General features: G+C 39.6%; 1 protein-coding gene across 3 annotated transcripts in view; it reads left to right on the top strand.

Moving 5' to 3' along the window:
* The window catches only part of LOC149220267 (uncharacterized), a 519,697-nt gene that overhangs the window by 312,438 nt on the left and 182,617 nt on the right, over positions 1–24,642 (top strand). For all 3 annotated transcript variants that reach the window (XM_089384738.1, XM_089384737.1, XM_089384736.1), the window contains exon 7: positions 9,919–10,121. In XM_089384738.1, the coding sequence (XP_089240864.1) occupies positions 9,919–10,121 (203 nt within the window). The remainder of the gene's footprint in view (positions 1–9,918; positions 10,122–24,642) is intronic.

Here is a 24,642-nt window from a genome sequence, read left to right as displayed (position 1 = left end):
AATTCGACGGATGAGATTAAGAGATGTCTTGATCTCCATCGACGGTCGAGATCATTTCGAACATGGATCACTCGAACTAGCCGTTGGGATCATTTCCTTTATATAGGGTGCTAGGGGTCATTTCAGATAATTGGAATAAGATCTGTGAGTCTGGTACTGAAGAAGCTCTCTTGTAAATCTGTTTCTGGTTAATAAAAGAAGACTTTGGGGTCCATATCTTGCTGGTGTTACTCTCTTGAAATGCTGTGAGATTGTTTAATTTTCTGCATATTTTATTTTCAGCCATTAATAATAGCTTATTGTAGAGTATTGTGAGCACAGGTATCTTGTTCACTTGCTAGGGTTTGAGTGTTGTTAGGGTTTCTGAAGTAATGGCAGGTATCTCCATTACTTTTTGAGATCTAGCAGCATTTTTGCCCTCTTTACTGATGGTTGTCTTGAGCTGTGCAGAAAACCCTTACTGAAGAAGAATTAACGGGCGTTAGGGGAAGTTCTCGGCTGAACCAGCCAACTCCCGCAAGCATTTTTTGCTGAGCCCAGTTGGATTTGATCCTGGGTCTATCTTTCAGTTTATTTTTCTAATTTGCATGAGAGATTTCTGAAGTTCTTCACAGTGAAAATCTGAAATTTCTGTTCTTTAAATATTCCTGTTCTTATTGCTAAATCTGGCTGTGAAGGGGCCAAATCTGTACATTAATCAGTTGTCTTAGGGTTCCAATTTTTTTTAATTAGGGTTTTATTTTCTTTAAAATTGCAGTTGTCCAGGATCGGCTCACAGGCAATTCCTTCAAAATTGTTGATGCAGGCTTCGTTGTTAAATCTGAATGCAATAAATTTTTATGTATATACAGCGTAATTTCACATGAGCCAGCAGACAGAACGCTGCCATTTCTGAGTCATTTCACGCTCAGCTCATCGAGAACCTGCAGTCGCAAGCACAAACAGAGCATTCGAAGTTCTCTCTACATACGTTACGGGTTTAGGTTCGGGCTGTAACAGCGTGAGGTGAAAACGGCATGAGCAAGAAAATACATGATTTATGAGTTTTGCTTTTCATCCGGTCGACATACATTTGCGTGCATAAGTCGTCGTAAAACCTGCATCTATACATTGCAAAACTCTGCCATTGAAAAAGCTCGTGCCGTCAATCATCTTGTGTATGATCAATGTGATCGCCGGAACCTGCAAAATGTCGGATCGGTGTAATACTGGGCATCAAGCCGTCTGCATAGCCTACGGATCTGGAGTTAAGCGTTAAATTTATCGTTATGGGCATCTTACGTGGGAGTAACAGTGTTTTCCAGCTGCGGCTCAGGCTTTATCACGACTTCGACATCGGATCTATCCACACATTGTTTACCAGATTGCCGCCATCATCTGTAAACCACTCCGCCGCAGGGATCGCTGTAAGATTTTTGGGTGCATTCACGAGTTCTGGCGTGAGCTCAGGTAAAATCGATTCAAGTTTTTCTCAGATCACTGCGTCGATTGTCTCCAGGTATTCTCTAAATCGTTTTCTTTTGTTTCTGCCGGCATTAGCTGCTTATGGTTTCCGCGTTCAGTTTCTTTGTTTCAAATCGAGGTCACGATTTTGATAACATAGGCTGCCGTCACATTTTTGCTGGGGTCCTCGTTCAACGTTTTTTTATTTTAGGTATTACGATATATACGTATTTGTATTTTAGATTTTTGTTAGTTTAAAGTTTTATTTTTAGTTTTCATAAAAAATAAAAAAATATATATATGTATATTAAAGGATCAGTAGCATAGTTTAGAGTTAGGTTTTTTTTTTTGATTTCATTTTAAAATTTAGTTTTGTCTTATAATTTAGTTTTTGTTTCTTTTAAAAATATATATGAAAATAAAAAATGCGATTTTGTCTTTTTTATCATACATATTAAATCTCCTTTTTTTATTTTTAATTTAGGAAATTTAATTTTCAATTTAGGAATTTAACTTTTGATTAAATAGTTTATTTATAAAATAAAAAAAAATTTTCGAAAAAAATATAAAAATATTGTGGAAATTTTCAGATCCAGTTATTTTCAGGAATTTTCATGTTATATCTTTCATGCTGAGATCTAAATTTTGAAGTCGAGATACGAAATATGATATCTGGTTAATGATTTATGATTCTCGTGGTGGTTTAAAGCATTCATCTCTTTAAAATTCTCGGTTGCTGGATATCGTTTCGACCATTCTATGAGCATTGTGATTTAGCTGATTCCTTTGATGACAAATGATTGCTGTTCTCGGTTTATGTTTCTATATCATCAAACAAGTAATCGTTTTAAAAAACAATCTCTTAAGGCACTGGTCTGCTAAATTAATCAAATCCATCTAGTGCTTATCATATCGTGTCTCCCAACCAACTGGTCGACAGTTGGTCTTCATCATCTCACAGGGTCTAGCCCCCTTAGCCGCGGGAGACAGGCTTAAAAGGAGGGATCGGGGATCAAAGTGACAGCCCCCGGTCTGAGCGTTGTCGTGTCAATCTGCGCGACAACAATTCCCTACTTCGTTCCATCACTTTATCACATGCCACCGCCATTTGAAGGATGTACGATGGACATACCACTGTTTTTAGAAGCATAAACCACCTAATAGGGTGCTTGGTTAAAACCCCTTGGAGCTTGGAGACATTAGCACATGCCAAAGCCCACTGTGGAAGGGCATGCCATTTTGAAGTGCCCACCTGTTTTCCATGGTTTGTAAACTCTTTTACTCGATTTCTTTGATGACTTGGTATACTGGAAGGCAAGGGGACGCATTGGATCTTATGCAGGATTGTAGATGGTCTCCATCTTGGGTTTGGTCTCCCGAGACGGGGTTCTAGCCCTCCAGAGGGCTACATCGACACATGTAGGGTGTGTGTAGAGAGGCATGGGCTTGCACAGCAGCAAACAACATTACATGGATCCACAGATTCATTTAGAGATTGCTCGTGTTTCACCCATTGGACAAGAAAGATGCACCTGTTTCACCATGCGCAGTCAGCTCCACAGTGGCACCATACACTTGGCAGATGACCCAGGATCTATATGATGATGTGGCATCACTTATACCATCATCCTAGCCCTTGAAAATGCTTTACAGGCATCTTCGATTTGTTTGGGGACCCGTGAGGAAACATGTGTGCCCCCACATCCGTTTGGGAGCCCAACATGTTTATTACTTGGAGAACAAGGGGCCAACCACTTGTCCACTACTTTTGGGAGTTCTATTTCACATTATGGAACCTATGGACTTCATTAGGCCTCCTCTAAGGCCCAACGACACATGTTATTGATCATTCGACCCTATTGAGAGGCTTACTCCTTTATTATTGAGCTAGTTTGGTGGGGTTGTCACCAAAAGGTTGTTATTATGCACATTATTTTATTTTAGGGGCTACATTACGTCAAAATTAGCTAAATCGAATTCATTAGGCATTGTATAAATAGATGATGAGTTGATTCATTCTCTCATCATCACTTGGATTGGATCATTCTCTCTTGTGAGATTTTTGCTATTCTTTTTGGAGGACGAAATTGGATGAATGGATGAATTTTGATGTTTGGATCTCTTCATTTTTGTCTTGGAGCTTCTATATTGGCATATGATGATGATTGGATATACTTGTTCTCACATGTAAGTGCATTTTTAATGCTATTTTATCATTTTCTTATGTCACATGCATGTTGTTGGGGAATTTCGCTATACTAGGCTGAAATTTGCTACTTTTCTTGTGTGAAATGGTGGAAATTTGTCTTTTTATAGTGTTGCATCATGTCATGGGCCATGTTTGAATAAGTGAATGTTCCTAGAGATATTTTGTTGAAATTTTATCTTGATAAGTCATCATATATTGCATATCGAAGTATAAAGACCTTGAAGCAATTGTCTCATGTCGTAATTGCCATGCGAAATTGTTCTAGAGGCCTCCTAGACTAAATGAAATCATCCCAAGCATTGGAATCTCCTTGACTCCATTTCTCCCAAGGGATTAGGCACTGATCCTCCATAGGTGATCACCTTAAAGCATATTATTCTCACCTTTCTCTCTTTCGTTCTAGGTCGAGTCTCCATAGGTCATCTAGGGCATCAACTATCTCACAATCTAGCCATCCAAACACTTTGATTTTTGGTCCACAACTGCACTGGAGTGTGCTCTAGAGGCCTTCCAAATTTGAAGGAAAACCGACGGTAGGATCTCGAGATATCGCAAGACCTAGCTCGAGGACCATTTCTTTCCGTAGGTTTCCCTTGGCTAGTGACCTCATTTGGATCATTTCCTTTCATTCCAAGAAGATTTGTCCATTGATCCTCTTCTCTTCCTCAATTAGGTCAAGCCCCTCCTTGAGTGACCAATTCCTTACTTGACCTAATTTTGGGTCCACTTGGTCTTGTGTGGTCCCACAACTTTTTGAAGATAAGTTCACAAAGACCATTTTGGAACCAAGTTTTCACAAGGGTTTTTAGGACTAGGTCCCTTCTTCACAAGTTTTATTTGCAAACCCTAGCCCTTGAAATCCCCTTGGCCCTTCTTAGAGAGCCTTACACCTTGCTTCTCAAGCAAGCAAACCACAATTTGAGTCTCTCTTGTGAATAGGCCTTTATGAATCACCCTTTTTCCTTTATTGACTCATTTTTCTAGTGATTCCCTTCATACCGGGTCTCCTCCCATTGGTGAAAGTCCATAAAGAGTAGGGAGCTTTAGTTGAGGTGACAGTGGGCTATAGCTCCATTGTTGCTCTTGACGTAGCAGTTGCCCCTTTAGGATCCCCTCTAGGACACCTGATAGTTTGAGCGGTAACAAGGTGCTAGAAAATGAATGTGATGGAATGCTTCTTGGTTTATTTTAGTTAATCCTAATCTAGAGCAAGTTTCAACCAACTCCAGTTCCCAGACCTCACCCTCACCCAGGTCCTGATCTCAGAGTGAGGAGTCAATATGGGTGGAGGGTCCCTATCGTCTAATACAATCAACTTATGTTGGAGGTAAGTTTACACTAAATGCCAAGAATTCAAATTAAGTTAAGAAGCTAAACCAAATTAATTGCTCAAAGGAAAGAAATGATTTGCAATTTGCCCAAACTAATGATAACAATGCCTCAATAAGTAAAAGATGCCTTGAAAAGGAACAAATCACCACTTATGAGGAAAATAATCAAATGGAATTGCAAATGAAAAAAACTATGAGCAAGGGGGAAATGTTAGCAAAAAGAAATGCTTGGAATAAATTAGACTAGTTCACAAAAACTCATCCAAATGTTTAGCATGTAAAGCTTGGAAAATATGAAACACTTTGCATGAAATGAAAGCAAAAAGAGATGAAATTTGGAAGTGACTAATGTTAATCTAATCTATTTTAGTGTTCAAGCAATGAAAACAAACTACTCAACCGATCACAAGAAAGCCTTCCCCCAAAATGGGAAGAGTAGGATGCCCAGGGGAAAGAGTCCCTGAGTTCCCAAAAGGAAAAGTGATTTTATTATATTAGCTCCCTCTTATAAGATGAGGGATGGAAGGAAGATGTCCTTTTGGAAGAAGTTTACAAATAATCCCTCAAAAGGGAAAAATACTTCTTTCCAATACATACAAGAGATCAAACTACAAATCACTTGCAAAAGCTTACAAATTTACTTGTCAAATCTGCCCTTGAAGGACAGTAAACCTTGGCTCAAGGGGCAGCCTATACACACCACCCAATAGACCAAAAGTTCACCAAAATAAATTGCAAGGTATCAGTGATAAGATTTGGGACAACTCTGCCCAAGAAATGGTAAAAATCTGTCTCCAAGGAGGGAAAATCAGTCCCAAAAGAGTGCCAAAAATCAGTCCCAAGCGAGGGCAAAATCTGTCCACTTAAATGTGTTTTGCTGCCTTTAAAGATAGTCAAGTAGAAAGGTGGTTTGAAGACTATCGAATCAGTCCAAGGAAGAGTTTTTTAGCTGCCCAAATCCACAATACTCCTTCCCTTTCCAAGGCTGTCCCAAAATCAATCAACAAAGGGCTACTCCTTGCTCTTGAATCTGCCCAAAGAAGATAATCAAGAGAAATAGTTAGGAGAAGGACTAAGAAATGCCTTCAAACAAAATCCCAAGTCTAGCATAGGTTATTTTCTAGTGCAAATAAAAACTACAAGGTAAATCTAATTGATCATTACTCTACTTTGGCTAAGGATACCAAGTAAACTTGGTTCCTGTTGCCACACAATCTAGCAGGGGTCCTAGGGGTGGAACCTGTGGGAATATTACTAGACCATATGGCAACAATGGGACAAAAACCCACTGTGACCTCAGTGAGTGCTGCCTGCTCTTAAAGGACTTTCACCGATGGGAGGAGTCCCAGTATGAAGGAAATCACTTGCAATGATGAGATCAATGATAAGGTATGAAGTGATTCCCAAGGCCCATTCAAGGAGAGATTCAATTATGGCTCAACGCTTCAAAAGAAGCTAAGGGCTCTCCAAGAAAGGCATAGGAGAAAGATCTAGACCTAAGGTTAGAGATATTCAATGATGATGAGTATGCCTAAGGTCAAGGCTTCCAATGTGATATAGGACCTCTCTAGAAGCTTTGCAAGTTGATGTATCACTTAAACGGGCTTTTGCTTCACTAGAGAGACCTAGAAAGAGCCTAAACAAAACTTAGGGTTTATGAGTAATCGTGGAGGAGTTACTCCATTATGCTCACTAGGCCAGGATAGGAAAGGGTCTTAAATGATTTATTCCTTTGAATGCTATGTGCAAATGACCCTCAAGAAGACCTCCTTACCAAAGACATTCAAGGTAGGTTTCCAAAGATGCAACTAGGGCATAATATTTATTACAAACTAACCATGGGCATTGCATTAAACTTGGAGATCCACTAGAGGGGACACCAATGCAGATTCTTGTCCAAACGGTTTTGAAGGATCTCACCTCTAATGAATTTCGCAAGGAGCCCTAGTTGGATGTCTAAGAAAGGGGCTGTAATTTGTGGAAGAGAGAAAAAAAGAAGGAAGGGTGACCACGAATTTTAATTGGATCAATGCCTAATCCTTGGGCTATGGAGTCTATGATGATTTGAAATTTTGCCAAAATTGTATTCAAGGAGGTCAAAGAATGATGCCCTAACAAACACTCTTCAACAATTACCCACCCATGGTCTATGGATTTTCATGGAAGAAGAACCAATCTCATCCACTAGGAACATTCATCTATTGCATACAATGAGTAACATGTGCAATTGCCAATCAAATAAACTTTTACAATGATATTCAATAAAACTAGGGCACAAAAGGCATTAATCAATTGCAACAATTCCACATATTAGACATTATTCAAGAGAGATCTTCAACAAAATAACACTTACAAGATGACAAGAGATATATCCATCCATAGAACAAGAAATGGCTCCAAGAAATAACGAAAATTTCAGCCTCCAAAGATATCAAAATGCATCAATAGAAGTCTCCAATAGTCATCCAAGAAAAAGTGTGAAATTCTTACAAGAGAATAGATCCAAGAGATGATGATGATGCTCTCACAAAAGAGAGTCATCTTTATTTATATGATCCTCCTACTAATTCGAATTAGCCCAATAGCCCCTACAATAATAAAATAATGTGCAAATAACATGTCCTTGCTGACAAGGCCACCAAGTAGCTCATAAAGTGATGAAGAAGCCATCCATAAGTGAGCCAAAATGATGAAGTCATGATGTAGAAGGGTCATTGGAAGGCCGAATTGAGCCCTCAAGGTGCCATAATGAAGGAGAGGGCTCCATGAATGATGGTCAAGGGGTTGGCCCCTTAACCTCTATGCAAACGATCATGTGGTGTTCTATAGTGGCTCTGAGGCTAGAAATCTCTGAGATAATTATTCTTTGTCCCGAGACAGCGAATCGTAACAGACCTCGGCTCTGTCACTTCAATTGCCATCAATTCACGTACTCTGGTAAACCTTAAAAAAAACTGAGTCTTCGCCCTTTTCCGCTTATGCTCTGTTCTCATCTTCAGTTGCTGGTTTACACGAGGACTATATGAGTCTTTGGCTCATTTTATTCTGTTCTGGAAGAAGTTGTTGGTTTTACTTTGTGGGTTTTCCTAATTACTTTAAACCCTAACCAAGATCTACTCCTTTGTAAGAAATTAAAATTAATGCACAGCGGAACTTACTTTCCATCTTCAAAGGCTCCTGGTCTTGACTTGAGTTATTGGCTCTTGAATCCTTCCAAGAACTTGCAATCCTTTTCTCTGGCTATCCTAAATGACAGAGTATCTAGTCTTCAATGGAGCAGACAATTTTTCTGAGTTGATAGCAAGCCTTGGAGACTCAGCCCCTTTATAGCAGTGCAAAACCCCAATCCTAGGGCAGCCGAAATTTAGCTGAAACAAGTCTGTCAAGAAATCTGAAATTTCGGATTTCATCAGATTTTGAAATCGGGAACTTTCCAGAAAAAACTGAAATCAATCAGAATAGATTCTGATTTCCTTATTCAGCTCAAATTTATTACTGCAATTATTTTAATCAACTATAATCGGTCCATTAACAATTATAATTGTTTAACATTATTCTATATGTATTTGTATCCAAATCCTTATTTAAATACGTATAATGCCATGACTTAATTAATCACATTATTTTGGCATATTTTAATCATTACATAAATGTAATCTTGCTGACAGTATTTGATATCATAATCATAATGCACGTATGTCCAACTTAATTATTGTAATTAGACGTCTCTAAATCCAACAGAAGTGACCTCCGCTCACAGGCTTCAATACAGGAACTAGACAAAAACAATGCAAGTCTTTATTCAGGAGATTTATAGGGGGTATATAAAAACCACACAGACTGCTCTGTTATTTTATTCACACGGACAAATCCAATTGTACTTGGCTTGTTAAAGAAATATGGCCACTAATCTCAGAAAAAGACTGGATTTAAACAGACAACTCCACTCATATGCAAAGAATAGACTATATAGAGAAATTAACGTAAAATTCACCATTACAGGGGATTACAATACATATGCAGTCATTTAAACTGATATTACTATTGAGTTATGCCCACTCATATCCCTCTTTCTCATCTCTGGCCTCCTCTACCTTTCATTATCATAACATATATACATTGCTCAGTTGCTCGATTCCACCAAAATAAGATCGGATGAGGATATTATGCTTTCAATTTAGCATTATCTTAACAGAATCTAACAAATTCCTATACTTAAACAATTACATGGCAATCTCAACTAATCAATCTTAATTTACTTAACAAATCCCACACTTTGAGGAACCAGCTCCTCTAGTAAAAGTTTTGACCTTCTCAGTCATTCGAAATTTAACTGATGCTCCTGCATCACAGGAGTACATAAGTTAATATCTTAGAGAAATCATGTACTTGATATTTGAGTGCATGCCTTTGATTCAGTGCTATTTAAAAGTTTATAATATTGTAATTTATGATTTATATTGTTGTGAGTAGGCATTTTGACATTTTTAGTATCACTATCATATTATGAATTTTGAATATTAATATGACATATCAAAATTTATTTTGCTGATGAATGCATTAAGATTCACATTATAAATTGTCTACTGTTGTTTGACGTTGGACTGAATTTGAAAGGTTTCTTACTCTCTGAAAGATGATATATTCAACTTTTAAAATGGAAGTTTCCTTTATATTTTTAGAAATCTGTTCCCTATCAAATCCCCATTTCCTGGCATCTCCCAGCTTTCTATTGTTTCTTAGAAGTCTAATATCTTCTCAAGTTGAATAACATTACTGGACCCTGTGAATTCCTGTTTCTGGAAACATTTTCCTCTCAGTGAGGCTGTGATGATGGTTGACTGGTAACATCTGCTAAAGTTTCTGGTTCCTTTCATCTATCATTCCTTTCTTACTTAAGCTAGCTTATTTATTTTCTTTTAAATTCTTTTATAGGAATTGAAAGAGCTTCAGGAGTCTATAACAGTTTCACTTTTGGAGGAAAATAAGGCAATTCGTCATCAACTGGAAACAAAGGAGAAGGAGCTCGAAGAGACAGTCGCTGTTACCACATGGAAACAAAGTTGCATTGAGGACCTGAATCGACAGCTTGCAGCAGCAACACAGTCCCAGACAGATGCAGAAGAAATAATCCAAAAGTAATCTTGCTACCCTGATATCCATGGTAGTGAAAGTGATAAATTATGTAACGAATGCTAGATGAAGTATATTTGTGCAAAATAGTTTTTTTAATGCTTATGAGAGTGGATTATCATTTGACTATCCTTATCACTCATTTATCTCAACATTTTGAGTTGTGCTCCTGTTTAAGATGAATTCAAAATTTAGACCCTGAAATCCTAGGTTGTGTTGACAAACTTGGAAGTTGAAAGTGAGTTCCTCTTTTATGACTTATGTCTGTGCTTACTCTTAGACCCCCTTGCAACCAGAGGTACTTGGATGTCTGAGATGTTAATGCAGTGCTGTGAATAAGAAGTTAGAGGAAGAATTTGGTTGTGGTAAAGTAATTTGGAAAGATAACTAAAGAAAGACATATGTTTAGCGTGGGCTGTGCTAATAGATATTAAATATGTTTAGTTGTCAGCAATATCATTAAATGGTGATTGTTATATTAAAAGCTAAATCTAAGCTTTCATGTATGGATATGGTAGAGCCTGGCCTGTGCAGATATGTATTTATGACGGATAATTTTCTCAATGATGTGTTGTAACTTGTAAGTCGTTTGTCTGGTTCTTCTGAAGTAAATGTATGCTTTCATGTGGGTGACAAGTGCATTCGATTGCATATGTTTTTGTAGAGCCTTCAGTGATAAAAGAGGATTTCTTATCTTTGGAAGTGTATGATGTGATGATGACTGCCATGAATTCTGTTACCTCCCCAGCCTGCAGATCAAAATGGTACAATGTCCTTTAACAATGTGCAACCCTGTTATCTATCAAATGTGATCTATGAAAACCTGAGAAATAACTATGAATAATTTACCCCAGGCCACTGTTAATTACTCCTCCATTCAGATGGGTGTTTCTCTAGTCACGGGGGGGCATTCCTAGCGTTCATGCACTATCCATCGCTTAGAAAAATATGAACAAGCAACCAAGGACAAAAGAAAGCTTATAATTAAATAATGCGAGATAATTTCAGTTAACAACTACTAAATATGAAAGAAGGAAAGGAGATGGACATGCGCCTTAAGTGATCAATATAATCAAAGTAAAGGCACTTAGGCTATTCACACCACTACACAAAACAAGACTATTCACCATCAACTTCAAGGAGCTGTGAACAAATGACATAGTCAAACTCCATTACTGTATTAGCCAAAAGGTTGTTTGTATCATGGAAATAAAATACAAGATTGCCTGCAATAGTATGTGTTACCCACCAAAATGGGCAAGCCTATAGGAGAAAACTTTTCTCCTATTCTTGACGGCCAGCCAGTCAGCCACATAGCTAGCAGCCCCTAACAGCCACCACTAGCTGATGACATGCCATTATATCTCCACTACTTGCATCAGCCATATACTTCAAACCCATACGACATGAGCACATGGACAAAGGTGGGCTTCCTCCCAAAAGGTACCTTAATCATCTTTCAATTGGGTGCTTATGCTTGTTTGTTTTTGGGCATTTGACATGAATTATGGGGTGATCTGGAAGAAGGATGGGCTTTGACGATGATCTTGTTCTCTCACCTTAAATGGGGGGTTAATTTTCAATCCTAGTCCAGCGGGACCTCCCCTAATGGCCCAATGGGTATAGGAGGGGCACTACATGGGAAGCCCTAAATGAGATAGCATAGTTCCATCTATCCCTATGTGATACTCAACACATTCTGTCATACATTACAAGCCCTTATCTCACCTCCATTCTTTGGGTTTGACTGACCTTAGTTCTTTGGGATTTGGTACCCTTATATCCACATACTTGGGTAGGGCTTGGAAACTTTTCCCTAAAGAAATAGAAAGAGCATATCACGGCCACAACAAAAATCTACCTCACTCATTATAGCCATCACCTGGTTCTTGAACACATGTTGCTCCATTACATCAAAAGAAGGAACCCTTGCATGTCCCAACCCTGATGAGCAACTAACTGACTCATCATTAAGGGATAATACAACTGCTATATCATTCAAAGCAAGCTTTAACCCTTGAGTTATGAGCAATAATACAAATAAAAAACAAGAAAAAGTAAAAGGTACAAAGGAGGGATGGAAAAACAGTGGTTGAGTTGGTAACTCATGCATCTACGATTGCTCCCTCCTCACATCTATACACTCAGGGTGTGGATCCCCATAAGCCGGTCCCTTTGACAATGGCTGTTGGCCATGAAGCCTTATCTCCTCTGTGATCATCATTATTCACTAACTAGTATCAATTGAAAGGTAGACTAAGGAAATGTTACTTCCCCTTAGGGGATGGAAACGTGTAATAGGGTTGTCCTTTAACTACTCCTACCGAGGGAGGAAACACCATTGCAAGTTCAAGGCCCTAATTTTGGAAAGGGATCCTTACATGAAGTATTAAATAGCCCATGGCACTCAAGCTTGGTTCACTTAGATGAAATAATGACTTTTGTCCCTAATAACTGGTTGCATTCACTAGAATCTGTGTTGTGATTGTTAGGTGGTTCAACAACCCATGTCTTGGGCACCTTATGCACAGGTACCCAGGCCATTAGAGAGGCACATTGGCACTACCAAGTGAAGCATTGAGATTCTTGGGCCTCCTAGCAAAAACAACATTTGACACATGTACTAGGGCACCCATTGCACCTAGGACGTTGTGCCTCTTTGCACTAGATTTGATGATTCTTTAGGATGACACCAAGCATAGGGTAGATTAGGCTTGATTCCTCTTAACTTGATAGTTACTTGTGAATGTTAGATTTCTTCTTATTGTTTGTTATGTCTTCCAAGAAAATAAACAGACAAGAGACACCAAAATTAGGCTGCAAGCCAGGGCAAACCCCCAGAAGGGGGAAAACCCAACAATTCTTCTCTTATAGAATCATATCAAAATGATATATCTAAGAACAAGACCAAAATTGCCACCATAACATCAAGTCCAACCCTCCTCCAAGTCACCTACAAGAGTCAAAGTCAACACAGGTCAAACTTGGTCCAAATCTAGTCTTCTTCCTAAAATTTCGGTCCTCTTCTAGTCAACCTCCTGAAATTTCAGGTCTGCAACAGGGGGGCCGAACATAGGTCTGTGGCTACCTCAAAAAACTCGTCTTCATTCACAAAATTCTTCTTCCACATGTGCTAGATTCTTATTGTGTAGACTTGCCTCTTATCTCCATTAATTCAACTTTTCTTCTTTATTAGTTCAGAAAATTGCTTCTTGTATGTGCTTGAATGTGTGTCCCAAATAGGTCGAATCTGTCTTATATATATCTGTATAGGAGGTCGAATAGGCGACTCTTGGAGGATTAGGCCGACTTGTACATTTGGTGGACTTATGACTCAAAGAAAATTCAAAATTTCATTTTCTTACAAATATCCAAATGGGACATGTTAGATAATTTTCTTGACTCATAGTAAATTCTTTTTGACTCGTTTGACTCTCTAAGCATGAAGAACATGCTTTGACCAAAATAAAATATAATAATGAATATAATAAATATAATAAATATATCAATGATAAAATTATATTACATTTTGAAGACCGACACTAGTTACAATTTCAACAATCCTTTAACCACTCCTACCTAGGGAGTTAACTCCATTGCGAGTTCAAGGCCCTGATTTTGGAAAGGGATCCTTATATGAAGTACTAAATAGCCCATGAAACTCAAGCTTGGTTCACTTAGATGAAATAATGATTTTTTCCCTAATGGTTGGTTGCTTTCATTAGAATCTGTGTTGTAATTGTTAGGCGGTCCAATGACCCATGTCATGGGCACCTTATGCACAGGTACCTAGGCCATTAGAGAGGCACATTGGCACTACCAAGTTAAGCGTTGAGATTCTTGGGCCTCCTAGCATTAACAACATTTGACACATGTACTAGGGTGCTCATTGCACCAAAGAAGTTGTACCACTTTGCACTGGATTTGATGATTCTTTAGGATGGCAAACTTGGACCCAGCATGCCCCCAGGCCAGCCTTAGCACCAATTGATGGATGGTAGTTGATTCAGGGCTCAGATGAGGATGGTCTCACCTTTGGAGACTAGGGAGGGCTAGTAGCACTAGGAAAGCCTTGGAGGACAATTTGTGGTGACCCATAGAGGACATTTTGTGGTGCCCCAACTAGATTTAGGGATCGTAGGGAGCCATTGAGGTGGATTTGATGGCCAACCATCAATTCATGATGTTTACATGGTTCCACATCACATTTGGAGCCTTTTAGCACTTGGACATGGCATTTGGAGGCCATTTTATGCATGGTGTCAACCTTAGAAGCCTAGTAGCTCACACGTCTGGGCTAGTTTGAGCATTTATGATGAGAGTACTGAAGCATGTTTAGTGATTAAAGTTGTATCTAGGGGCTTTCAGGCTAATATTAGAGTCTGTACTCATATAAATAGAGGAGAGTATCATGTGTGAAAATTTGGAATCCTGAATCCTATTGCAACAAACTGGAAATTATTCACCTAATTGTTATTTTTAATTAACAATTTATTTATTGTTTCCGACAGCAAATACTGAATAACTCACACTACAACCTACACAAATAAAACTGCGGAAAAATAAACGCTAGAAGAAGTGCTAGCACACACATAAATTGCACAGTTAATTTTGCACCAATGTCCCCGGAAAAACCCAACTTGGGAAAACCGGTGCAGTAGTGAGGGTTTTATTTTATTATGCAACAGTGAAATTTGAGTACATCTATGGAAGCCCAATTGGCAATCCAAACAACAAGAAAATCTGAGCAAAATACTGAAGGGAATTACCCTTCTCCCACAAGCAATCTCTGGCTTGGCTTTCCCTATCAAAACTTGGCCTCTTGGCGCTCTGCATCGGCCTCTACGTTGCATTGTGTAGTTGGCTGGACGACTTGCTTTGGACTAGGCTCTGATGAAGTCGTTCTGCCTCTGGATGTTGAGAAAATCGTCTCTTCGACCCTCTTGGACTCCTTCCCGACCTCTAGAACTGAGAACAATTTTTCTTCTCTCCAAATTGAATTGCTTGACTGAAGCAACTGCACTGCCCCTTAGCATTGCTTCTCTGGGATAATTTGGCTCACTTGCTGCTGCCTCTCCGAATCTAGAAAGTATTTTCTTCGGATCACTATCTCTGCCTCTCACTCACTGCTTCGATCTCACTGGTTCTCTCTTTGGCAATTGACTGTTGCTACTCAAGAAATCAGAGTGCTCATGAAATTGAACCGCTCAAGTGTATTCTTTAAGTGCCCATCAACTAAATATAATCCTCTATTGGGACTCCAACGACCAAGATTAAAACTTAATCAATGGCTGGGATTAACTTGAAGTCGATCTGTGTAAGTTTCTTGATCATTCACGCCTTGACTTAATTAATTATGATTAATCAACCATATTACCTAAGTTTAGACTTAGGAAATATTTAAAAACTGGTTAATAATCTAATTAAGTCATTTCTAGGCCGAATTTCCAGAAACGATTTCTGGGTTTTCGAGATCTCCTATAATCTAGCCTCTCCACAAAATGTCATGGCTAGAACACATCCGATGCTACAAAAACTAACACTCCCTCTTAGCGATGAATGTGTTCTAGTGCTCTACTGGTCAACCTATAGAGGCACCCTGTCTCTGCATCATCTCCTATCACGCTGCTGATGTCTGGTTGTTGCTGCCCACTAACCACTGCTCAACTCTGATATATGTCGCATCTGTGCTGCTGCTGAATTGCTGCCAGCACTGCTTCTGCTCTGTGACCCCCTCTCATCTGTTGCTGCTGCAACTGCAACAATTGCAACTGAGAAGCATCCTAAATATTGAATAAATGGTCATCAATATGATGCATTTGTCTCTCGAGTCTCTGATTGCTGCTAGTATCTGCTCTGTCATTGAAGAATTTGCACTGTTGCTGACTTTGCATTGTGTGAACTGCATTGCTGCCAGCTCTGCACTGCGCTTCCTGGTATCTGACTGGTTCTAGACTCTGCATCTGTCACTCTGGCATCTGACTGCATCTACTATCACTTATCCATCCTGCTACTGGAAAACTGTGGGCCCCCATAGCAAGGTATTGATCCAAGAGGTGGCCTCCTCAAGGATCTTGCCCATCTGTAGCACTCTAGGGCTACAACACCAACTCTCCCCACCTCACTCCTGGAGGTATGTTTGCAAACATGGCGAAGTCTTCCTCGAGCCTGGAGAAAAACCTATCAATCTCGGCATGAGTTGCTGCCTGGTCCCGCTTCTCCTCTTTGTCCTTCTTCCTGAGAGGAGACTAGTTACTATAGTGGCCAAACTCGCCACACCTGAAGCACTTGACCTTTGATAGGTCCTTCTTCTTTCGTTGCTTCCCCTGTCCCTGACTGGGATGCTTAGATGCGAGGGCCACATTCTCCTCCTCCTTCAACTTCTTCGATCCGCTGCTGTTGCTACTGATAGAGCTCTTTAGAAGAGCTTGCCTCAACTCCTGTTGCTGCAAATCAGCCCACATCCTGTTCTACCTTGGGAAGGTATTTCTGCCCAAAATAATTTGGATGAATACCTGCCACTCTTCAGAGACACTGTTTAGTGCCAATCGCATTAGCTCTGTGGGTTGAGGCGCTACCCCAATAGCTAACAACTAGTCCTGGACCTCCTGAATCCTGGTGAGGAAGGGGTCTATGCCTTCCCCCTTCTGCGTACTGATGCATCTCAACTTCTCCTCTAAGTACATCTTTCGCTGCTTGGAAGTTCCCTTGTACAATGTGGAAAGTGTATCGCAGAACTCTTTGGCCATTCCCTTGGCCGCTATGTGTGATACAACATGATCTCGGACACCATCTAGGATCAATCTCTTTGCCCTCGCCATCTCCTTTCTGTACTCCTTCAGTTGATCTACATCTTGGGGTACTGCTACCACTTCATCAATATATGGCTTCAGGCCATATTCATCCAGAAGAAAAGACATCCTTGCCTTCCAGATGACATAGTTGGAAGCTCCATCCAACCTGTCCTGATCATGAAGTCTAGCAGTGGCCATCTCAACAAATGTTGAAAATATCCTCTTCCCTTCTGCTTAGCTGCTGCTAGGCTATTCGCACTCCCTTCTGGAGTGAGAAACTCTACTCACAATGACTGTTGATTTGCAAGGGAAATCGAACTTCTTGAGACTAGAAGTTCCTTGAGTAAAATTTTCCCTCAGTGTGTGTTGTTCTTCCTTCCACTTGATGCTAGCTCTGCTCTAGCAAAGTGTTGCAAAACTACTCCGTCCAACTAGAGATCTGCTTTGCGAAAATACTAGGTTGCTCCCTCTGCCTCTAGAATCCCTCAATCTGGAGAGATTGAATTTTTCCGTCCCTCTCACTCAAAGAAATTAATTCTCCTTAAGAAACTCGCCCTCTTGGCAAAGTGACTGCGCTGCCTCTAGAGTTTCAATCTACTATCCACACTGAACAATGAAACTCCTTCTTCCTTCACTACTGAGCTCTTCCGTTGATCATCTCCGCTCTGATACCATGTGAAAATTCAGAATCTTGAATCCTATTGCAGCAACTGGAAATTATTCACCTAATTGTTATTTTTAATTAACAATTTATTTATTATTTCCTTAAACAAATACTGAATAACACGCACTGCAACCTACACAAATAAAACTGCGGAATAATAAACGCTGGAAGAAATGCTAGCACACACACATAAATTACACAGCTATTTTTGGACCAATGTGCTCAGAAAATCCCAACTTGGGAAAACCGGTGTAGCAGTGAGGGTTTTATTTTATTATGCAGTAGTGAATCTGAGTACATCTATGGAAGCCCAACTGAAAATCCAAACAGCAAGAAAATTTGAGCAAAACACTGAAGGGAATTACCCTTCTCCCACAAGCAATCTTTGGCTCGACTTTCCCTATCAAAACTCGGCTTCCTGGAGCTCTGTGTCAGCATCTGCGTTGCTCTACGTGGCTAGCTGGACGACTTGCTTCAAACTAGGCTCTGATGAAGTCGTTCTGCCTCTAGATGCTGAGAAAATCGTCTCACTGGTCCTCTGGGACTTCTTCCTGACCTCTAGAACTGACAATGATTTTTCTTCTCTCCAAATCGAACTGCTTGACTGAAGCAATTGTGCTGCCCCTCAACGCTGCCTCTCTGGGATAATTCAGCTCAGTTGCTGTTGCCTCTTCGGATCTGGAAAATATTTCCTCCAGATCATTGTCTCTGCCCCTCACTCACTGCTTGGATCTCACTGGCTCTCTCTCCAGCAATTGGCTGCTGCTACTCAGGAAATCAATCTGCTCATGAAATTGAACTGCTCAAGTGTATTCTCCAAGTGCCCATCGACTTCTTCTTATAATCCTTTGTTGGGACTCCAACGACCAAGATTAAAACTTAATCGATGGCTACGATTAACTTGAAGTCGATCTGTGTGAGTTTATAGATCATTCACGTCTTGACTTAATTAATTCTGATTAATTAACCATATTCCCTAAGTTTAGACTTAGGAAATATTTAAAAACTGGTTAATAATATAATTAAGTCGTTTCTAGGCGGAATTTCTAGAAACGATTTCTGGGTTTTGGAGATCTCCTGTATGCTAGCCTCTCCACAAAATTTTGTGGCTAGAACACATTCGATGCTACAAAAACTAACATCATGTCATTTGAATCATCATCACTTGGACTATTTCAATGCTCCCTAGGATATTTTCTTCCTCTTGTATCTTTGGAGAGATGTAATTGATGAAGTACTTTGTGTGAAAATTCCTAGACTCGAAGGAACCCCTACTGCAGCAAATCTGAATCTACTTCACCTACTTGATTTTTTTAAATTACTTTCATCAAGTTATTCTTTTGAATACTGAAGCAAATTACTTCTGCAGCCTACACTAATTAAATATTTGATCTCATGAAACAAAAAATAGAGCAAAGAACAAGATACATAGGACACACTTATTTTGGGACACAATAGTCCCCGAGAAAACCCAATGCGGGAAAAACGGTGCAGCAACTCTGAGGGTTTTATTATTATGCAGGAGAAATATCTGAATACAAATGTAGGATGTTCATCTAGCAATCCTTTACAGAGAAAATAATGGCGGAAAATTTGATTGAGTTTTACCTCACTTCACCTAGCGGAATTCCAGCTGATCCGGGACAAGACTAGCTAGCCCCGGCTATTTTTGCCTCACCTCTTCTGCCCTCTGCGTCAGATTTCCTGGCTGTTCCCACAGTTCTTGACAGTTCCGGTTGTTCCCCGTGGTTCCTGCTTCTACCCTCTGCATCAGCTTTCCCGGCTGTTCCGATAGTTCTGGTTGTTCTTGACAGTTTCGACTTCTGCACTCTGCGTCAGCTTTCCCGGCAGTTCCAGCTGTTCCCGGTAGTTCCAGCTTCTGTGTGACAGGCAACTTTTGTGCTCTGCTAGCTCTCTCTCCGCCTCTCTATTTGTATTCTCTGGAAAGTCCTTCTCTTGGATTCTCACTACTCCTCTGTTGTAGAATGATCACTTAATTCGAAATCCTTAGCAAACCCTGCTCTAGGAATCAAATTCTTGATGAATTCATTTGCTCCGTGTGTGTTTCCAAATGAACCCCAAGCTTCCATTTTATGCTTTTCTTATTGAGTCTTCAACGGTCGAGATTAAGTCTCTAATCAACGACTAAGATTAAAACATGACTTGATCGGCCTTCTAGATCATTCTCACCAATATTTTGATTAATATCGATTAATATTTTAATTTCCCTAAGTGTAGACTTAGGAACTCAATTAAAAATATTAATTATTTTAATAAAATACAATTTGTGTTGAATTGCACCAAACGGTTTCTAGGTTCTTTAGAACTCATGTGCCTTAGGCTCTCCACCAATTTTCAAGGCTACAACACTTCCGATGCTACCAAAAACTAACACTTTGCATATTGGAGCTACTTTCTTGTCTTTGGAGAAGTTATCTTGGATTTCTTGCCACAAAATCTAGTAGGCCTTGGAGAAGGAAACCCTACAAATCATAAGCTAGACCAAGAATCAACAATGGGGTTGTAGCCCACTGTCACCATAGCCAAAACCCCCTGCCCTTTATAGACTTTCGTTGATGGGAGGAGTCTCGGTAGGAAAGAGGTCACTTATAATAGGTATTCTAGGGTTAATGTGTGAAATGATCTCACTAGGAATTCTTCAAGAAAGACATAATTTAGGTTCTATTACCCACCACCTATGGGTGACACCCATAGGAGAAAATTTTCATGTAGATTGTCTTCAGCCGACAGCCAACAGGGCCTTGTAGCCACCAGATAGCTCAATGTGCCACCATCTCTGCCACCTGAGCCAACCATTATGTGTCCTCTACCATTTGTCATGATCGTATGTTTGAAGGTGGGCCTTCTAACCTTGAAGGTATGGCTTTCATTATGTCGTTGGGTATTTTTGCTTGCTTATCATGGACACTTCTAGGCATGGATTAGTGGGGGTATTCTGGGGAAAGAATGAGGTTGGTCTGTACTCTTATCCCCCTTGTCCAACTTGGTGGTTAAGCTTGTATCCTAGTCCCATGGGATCTCCTCTATTGGCTACTAGCTTTAGGATTGGCACTACATGGGAAATCTCAATTTTAGTTGCGTGGCCTCGCTTCCCAAGACCACAAACATCACTCCTCTCTACTCATTATAACCCCTTCCCACATATTTCTCATCGGTTAAGTTACCTAACACGTTGATTCAGGATTAGACGGATACGGGGATTCGAGTGTCGGATACACACACGCTGACCCCTCGGAACAAGAAACGTTCGGATACATTATATATATATATATATATATATATATATATATATATATAGATATATATTAAAAATTAGATATTTCTTACTCAAATTCTCATTCATGATACAAATTCATTGATTTCAAACATAGATCTTCATCTAGATGTAAGTTTTATTGTTTACAAAATAACATTATGAATAGTACATACAAAATTCAAATACAATTCTAATTTGTGATGTGACATAAATGATAAATGATAAATTCTAAATTCATAATACATATTCAATTCATCAATGATCCAATAGGAGAAAGACAAGATAGTAAGATAAAGATAATGACAGCGGTAGTTTTCTCATTAAGTCATCAAAATCAAAATGTGTTACATAGGTAGTGCAATGCCAATGGAAAATAGAAATAGAAAATACAAAACAACTACAAGTATACAAGCCTCAAGGCAGTAGGTAGCTCATGACTCATGAGTCATCAATCCTCATAGTCATCATCAAAATCAGCATCACTGTCCTCATCATCATGGTCACCACTACTCTCCTCTGCTACATCCTCCTCCCTTGTATCCAAAGTCATCTCTGCATCTGCTGGTGTGGAGGATGACCCCTCTACAGTATCACCATCATCAAATGTGACAGGCTCTAGCACTAGATCATTGAGATCCATGTTGGCGAATGCCAGCTCAACCCTGCTGTCCAGACCCATATCATTAGGAAATACATCTCACACCTTTGTATTTCCCTTCAACCACTCATCCCTCTGCTTGTAAATAAGACGAAGGTTGGTGTGCACATACACCATTGTCTCTGCCCTGGACTGCTCAAGCCTGCTCTTCTTAACACTATACAAATTCCCATATGTGCTCCAATTCCTCTCGCAACAAGAGGATGAAGTCACCTGAGAGAGGAGCCTCATGGCTAACTGTTGTAGAGGAGGGCTTGTTGCCCCATGATTTGCCCGCCAAGAATAGGGCTTCTTAGCCCCCCTGTCTCTAATCAAATCATATCGTGCAAATCAACCGGTGCCAGTGGAAAACTCTACAAAGGCATCCTCCACTGCATGAAGCAATGCTCTATCCTGAAAAACCTGCCTGAATGCATCTTTCCTCCCCTGTGAGATTTCACCATCCATGTGAGGAGGGAATCTGCGGGAAGGTCTGCCATTCAGCCACTCATGGCTATAGTATTTTGGGTTCAATGAGTGAGCCAAACAATGTAAAGGTGTGCAATTCTTGTCCCATCTGTTGACAAGAATATCCTGTATAGTGGTGAAGAAGGCCTCTGGTGATGTCTCATACCTGGGGCACTCGCTCTGTAAAATAATGCTCCTCACAGAGTCAATCATGGAATCCCATCCCACATAAACCTCTCTTAGGATGCGTTGGTCTGTATTTGCAAATTGAAACAAAGAAATGATAGGGTCCATGATTTGAATAAGTAGATCTACCCTCTCCCACCAAGCATCATCTAACACTGTGTTCTTCGCTCTTTTAGAGGCTACTTGATCTGTCTTTCTCCAAAAAGACCAAAACTCTGAAATAACCATAGCCCCAAGAGCGGTCTTGTCCTCCCTCAACCTCTTCAACATGATGAATGAAGAGGCAAACCGTGTATCCGCAATCTTCAACAATGATATATTGTTGTACTCCTTGTAGATAGTGAGGGCATTTGTATGATTTTGTACAAAGTTACAGATATGCTGTGCATCCTCAATAATGTTACCAATCCAGAGCACATCAGAAGAAATGACTTTCAGTGCTAAGTTCAATGAATGGACAATGCAAGGTGTACAAAACACTTGTGGATATTTAGCTTCCACAATCATGCCTACAGCGTTGCAAACAGGTGCATTATTTGTAATGATTTACACACAAGAATCAACACCTACATCTTCAATAACTTTAAGAAACAACTCACGCTTATATTGTACATCCTTGTATTCTCCAAGTGTATCGACTGCTTTCAAGAAAACTGGACCATTCAAGGAAGACACCAAGAAGTTGATGAGTGGGTGTCATGCTAAATCTGTCCATCCATCAGAAACAATGCTAACCCCAGATGTTGGCCACAATGTTGATAATATCGGTATTGGGAAAATATCGGCGAGGGTCCATAAAATATCTTATCGGCAATATCGACTAAAATATCGGCAAGCATAAAAAATGCATAATATATTCATTTTTTTCAGATTCCTAAACATATAAAGCAATAACAACATGAACTAAAGACATTGGCACATAAATATGAAGAAGGCATTGATATATATGTTGTCAAATAGAAATGATACATCAAACTTCAAAGGCGATACCAAATCCTGCTGATCCCCGATAATTGTCCAATCAAGGACTCAAACAAAATAACGTTACATATATAAAACTTTAAAAGTATTTCATCATCATGAGTTATAAACTTTGTAGCAAAAGTTGCAAAACAAATAAAACTAGCAGCTATCTATCTGAGACCATTGGCCTCTCCCTAGTAGCTTTCTTTCTGTCTTGTTCAGCAATTGCTTCATGAGCTTTTTGTATAACCTCTGCACTAGAAACCATACAAGGCATTACATCTGCATCATATGTAGAGAGTCTAGCCAGATGGTATTTCAATCGTGTAACCCCTCCTGACATCTTGGTCTCACACAAGTTGCATGATATATATGCCTGATTTGCCCCATCAACGACCTCCCCATACTCCCAAAATGGGTCCAAGGCTTTTGGCATATTTGACATTTGTAGTGAACTAATTCAAACCTAGGGCACAAAAAAAACAAAAAATTGGCATTAAACCCCTTAACACAAAATGAAAAAATAAAAAGTAATAACCACCTAATTCAAAAAAAATTACTACATTATTTGCATTTTGCAATGTGAATGAAAAATGGCAATAAGAGGGTGCATAAGAAAGTTGAAAAAAAAATGAAGCTTGCTGTCCAAATATGGAGAAAACCCTTCCATTGGTTCATGGGCATGAAAATCATAGCAAATGGAAAAAAACAAAGAAACAAAATGTTGGTAGGCAAAGAGGCAAGCAAGCATAACCCTAAATCTATGAAAAAATCATTAACATAGGGGTTTTTAAGAACATACCGATTAATGGAAGAAACGAAGTTTGTCTCACTATTCTTCAATCTTTGATCCACAAAAAACTCTTAATTGGTGGTGATAATCGTTGTTTGATCTTCAAACCCTCCTTGACAAGCACCACAAAACTCTTTCCCTTCCTTCTCCAACACTCAGAAACAGAAATGAAGAAAAAAAACCAATTTTCCCTTTTTGTAGCCGCGGAAAAGCACGCCCAACGATATTTTATAGCGTCGCGCGATATTTTGCCGAAATATCGCTATATTTTCAGAAGCTGAAAATATCGCGATATTTTCTTGGCGATATTTCGGCTCGCCGAAAATATCGCGATATTTACGCTATTTGGCGATATTTCGCCGATATTATCTACACTGGTTGGCCATGATGCTTTAATAGGCTTAAGCAGTTTTTGCACCTCTTGTTTTGCCTTCGTCAACAATGTGGTTCTGAGCTTCTCTGAACTAGGAGGCACATACCCTGATGGAACCCCCTGAGTTAGAGCTCGACACATCTCAATAAATAGAGGTGAGTGTGCAACATTAAAGGATATGAAGTTTTGATAGAAAAAAGGCAATGTGAGATCAAGCTCTTCCCGTTTCTTCTTTTGAAAAATCTTGTCCATTGGACCAAGTGAAATTGCCTTTCTTTTTGCTGCTTGTCCCCCACTAGAACTCTCAAATTGGAATTTGTTGTTGCTTTTCCTAGAAAATGGGAGGGGGTTATCATTCTTGGTTTTTTTTT

This window comes from Pinus tabuliformis, chromosome Q (assembly GCF_031772625.1).
Source record: "Pinus tabuliformis cultivar Carrire ecotype Pingquan chromosome Q, CPIR1, whole genome shotgun sequence".
In the NCBI taxonomy this organism is placed as follows: Eukaryota; Viridiplantae; Streptophyta; class Pinopsida; order Pinales; family Pinaceae; genus Pinus; species Pinus tabuliformis.
The sequence above is the reverse complement of the archived record's forward strand: the minus strand, read 5'-3'. Positions and strand labels throughout refer to the sequence as shown.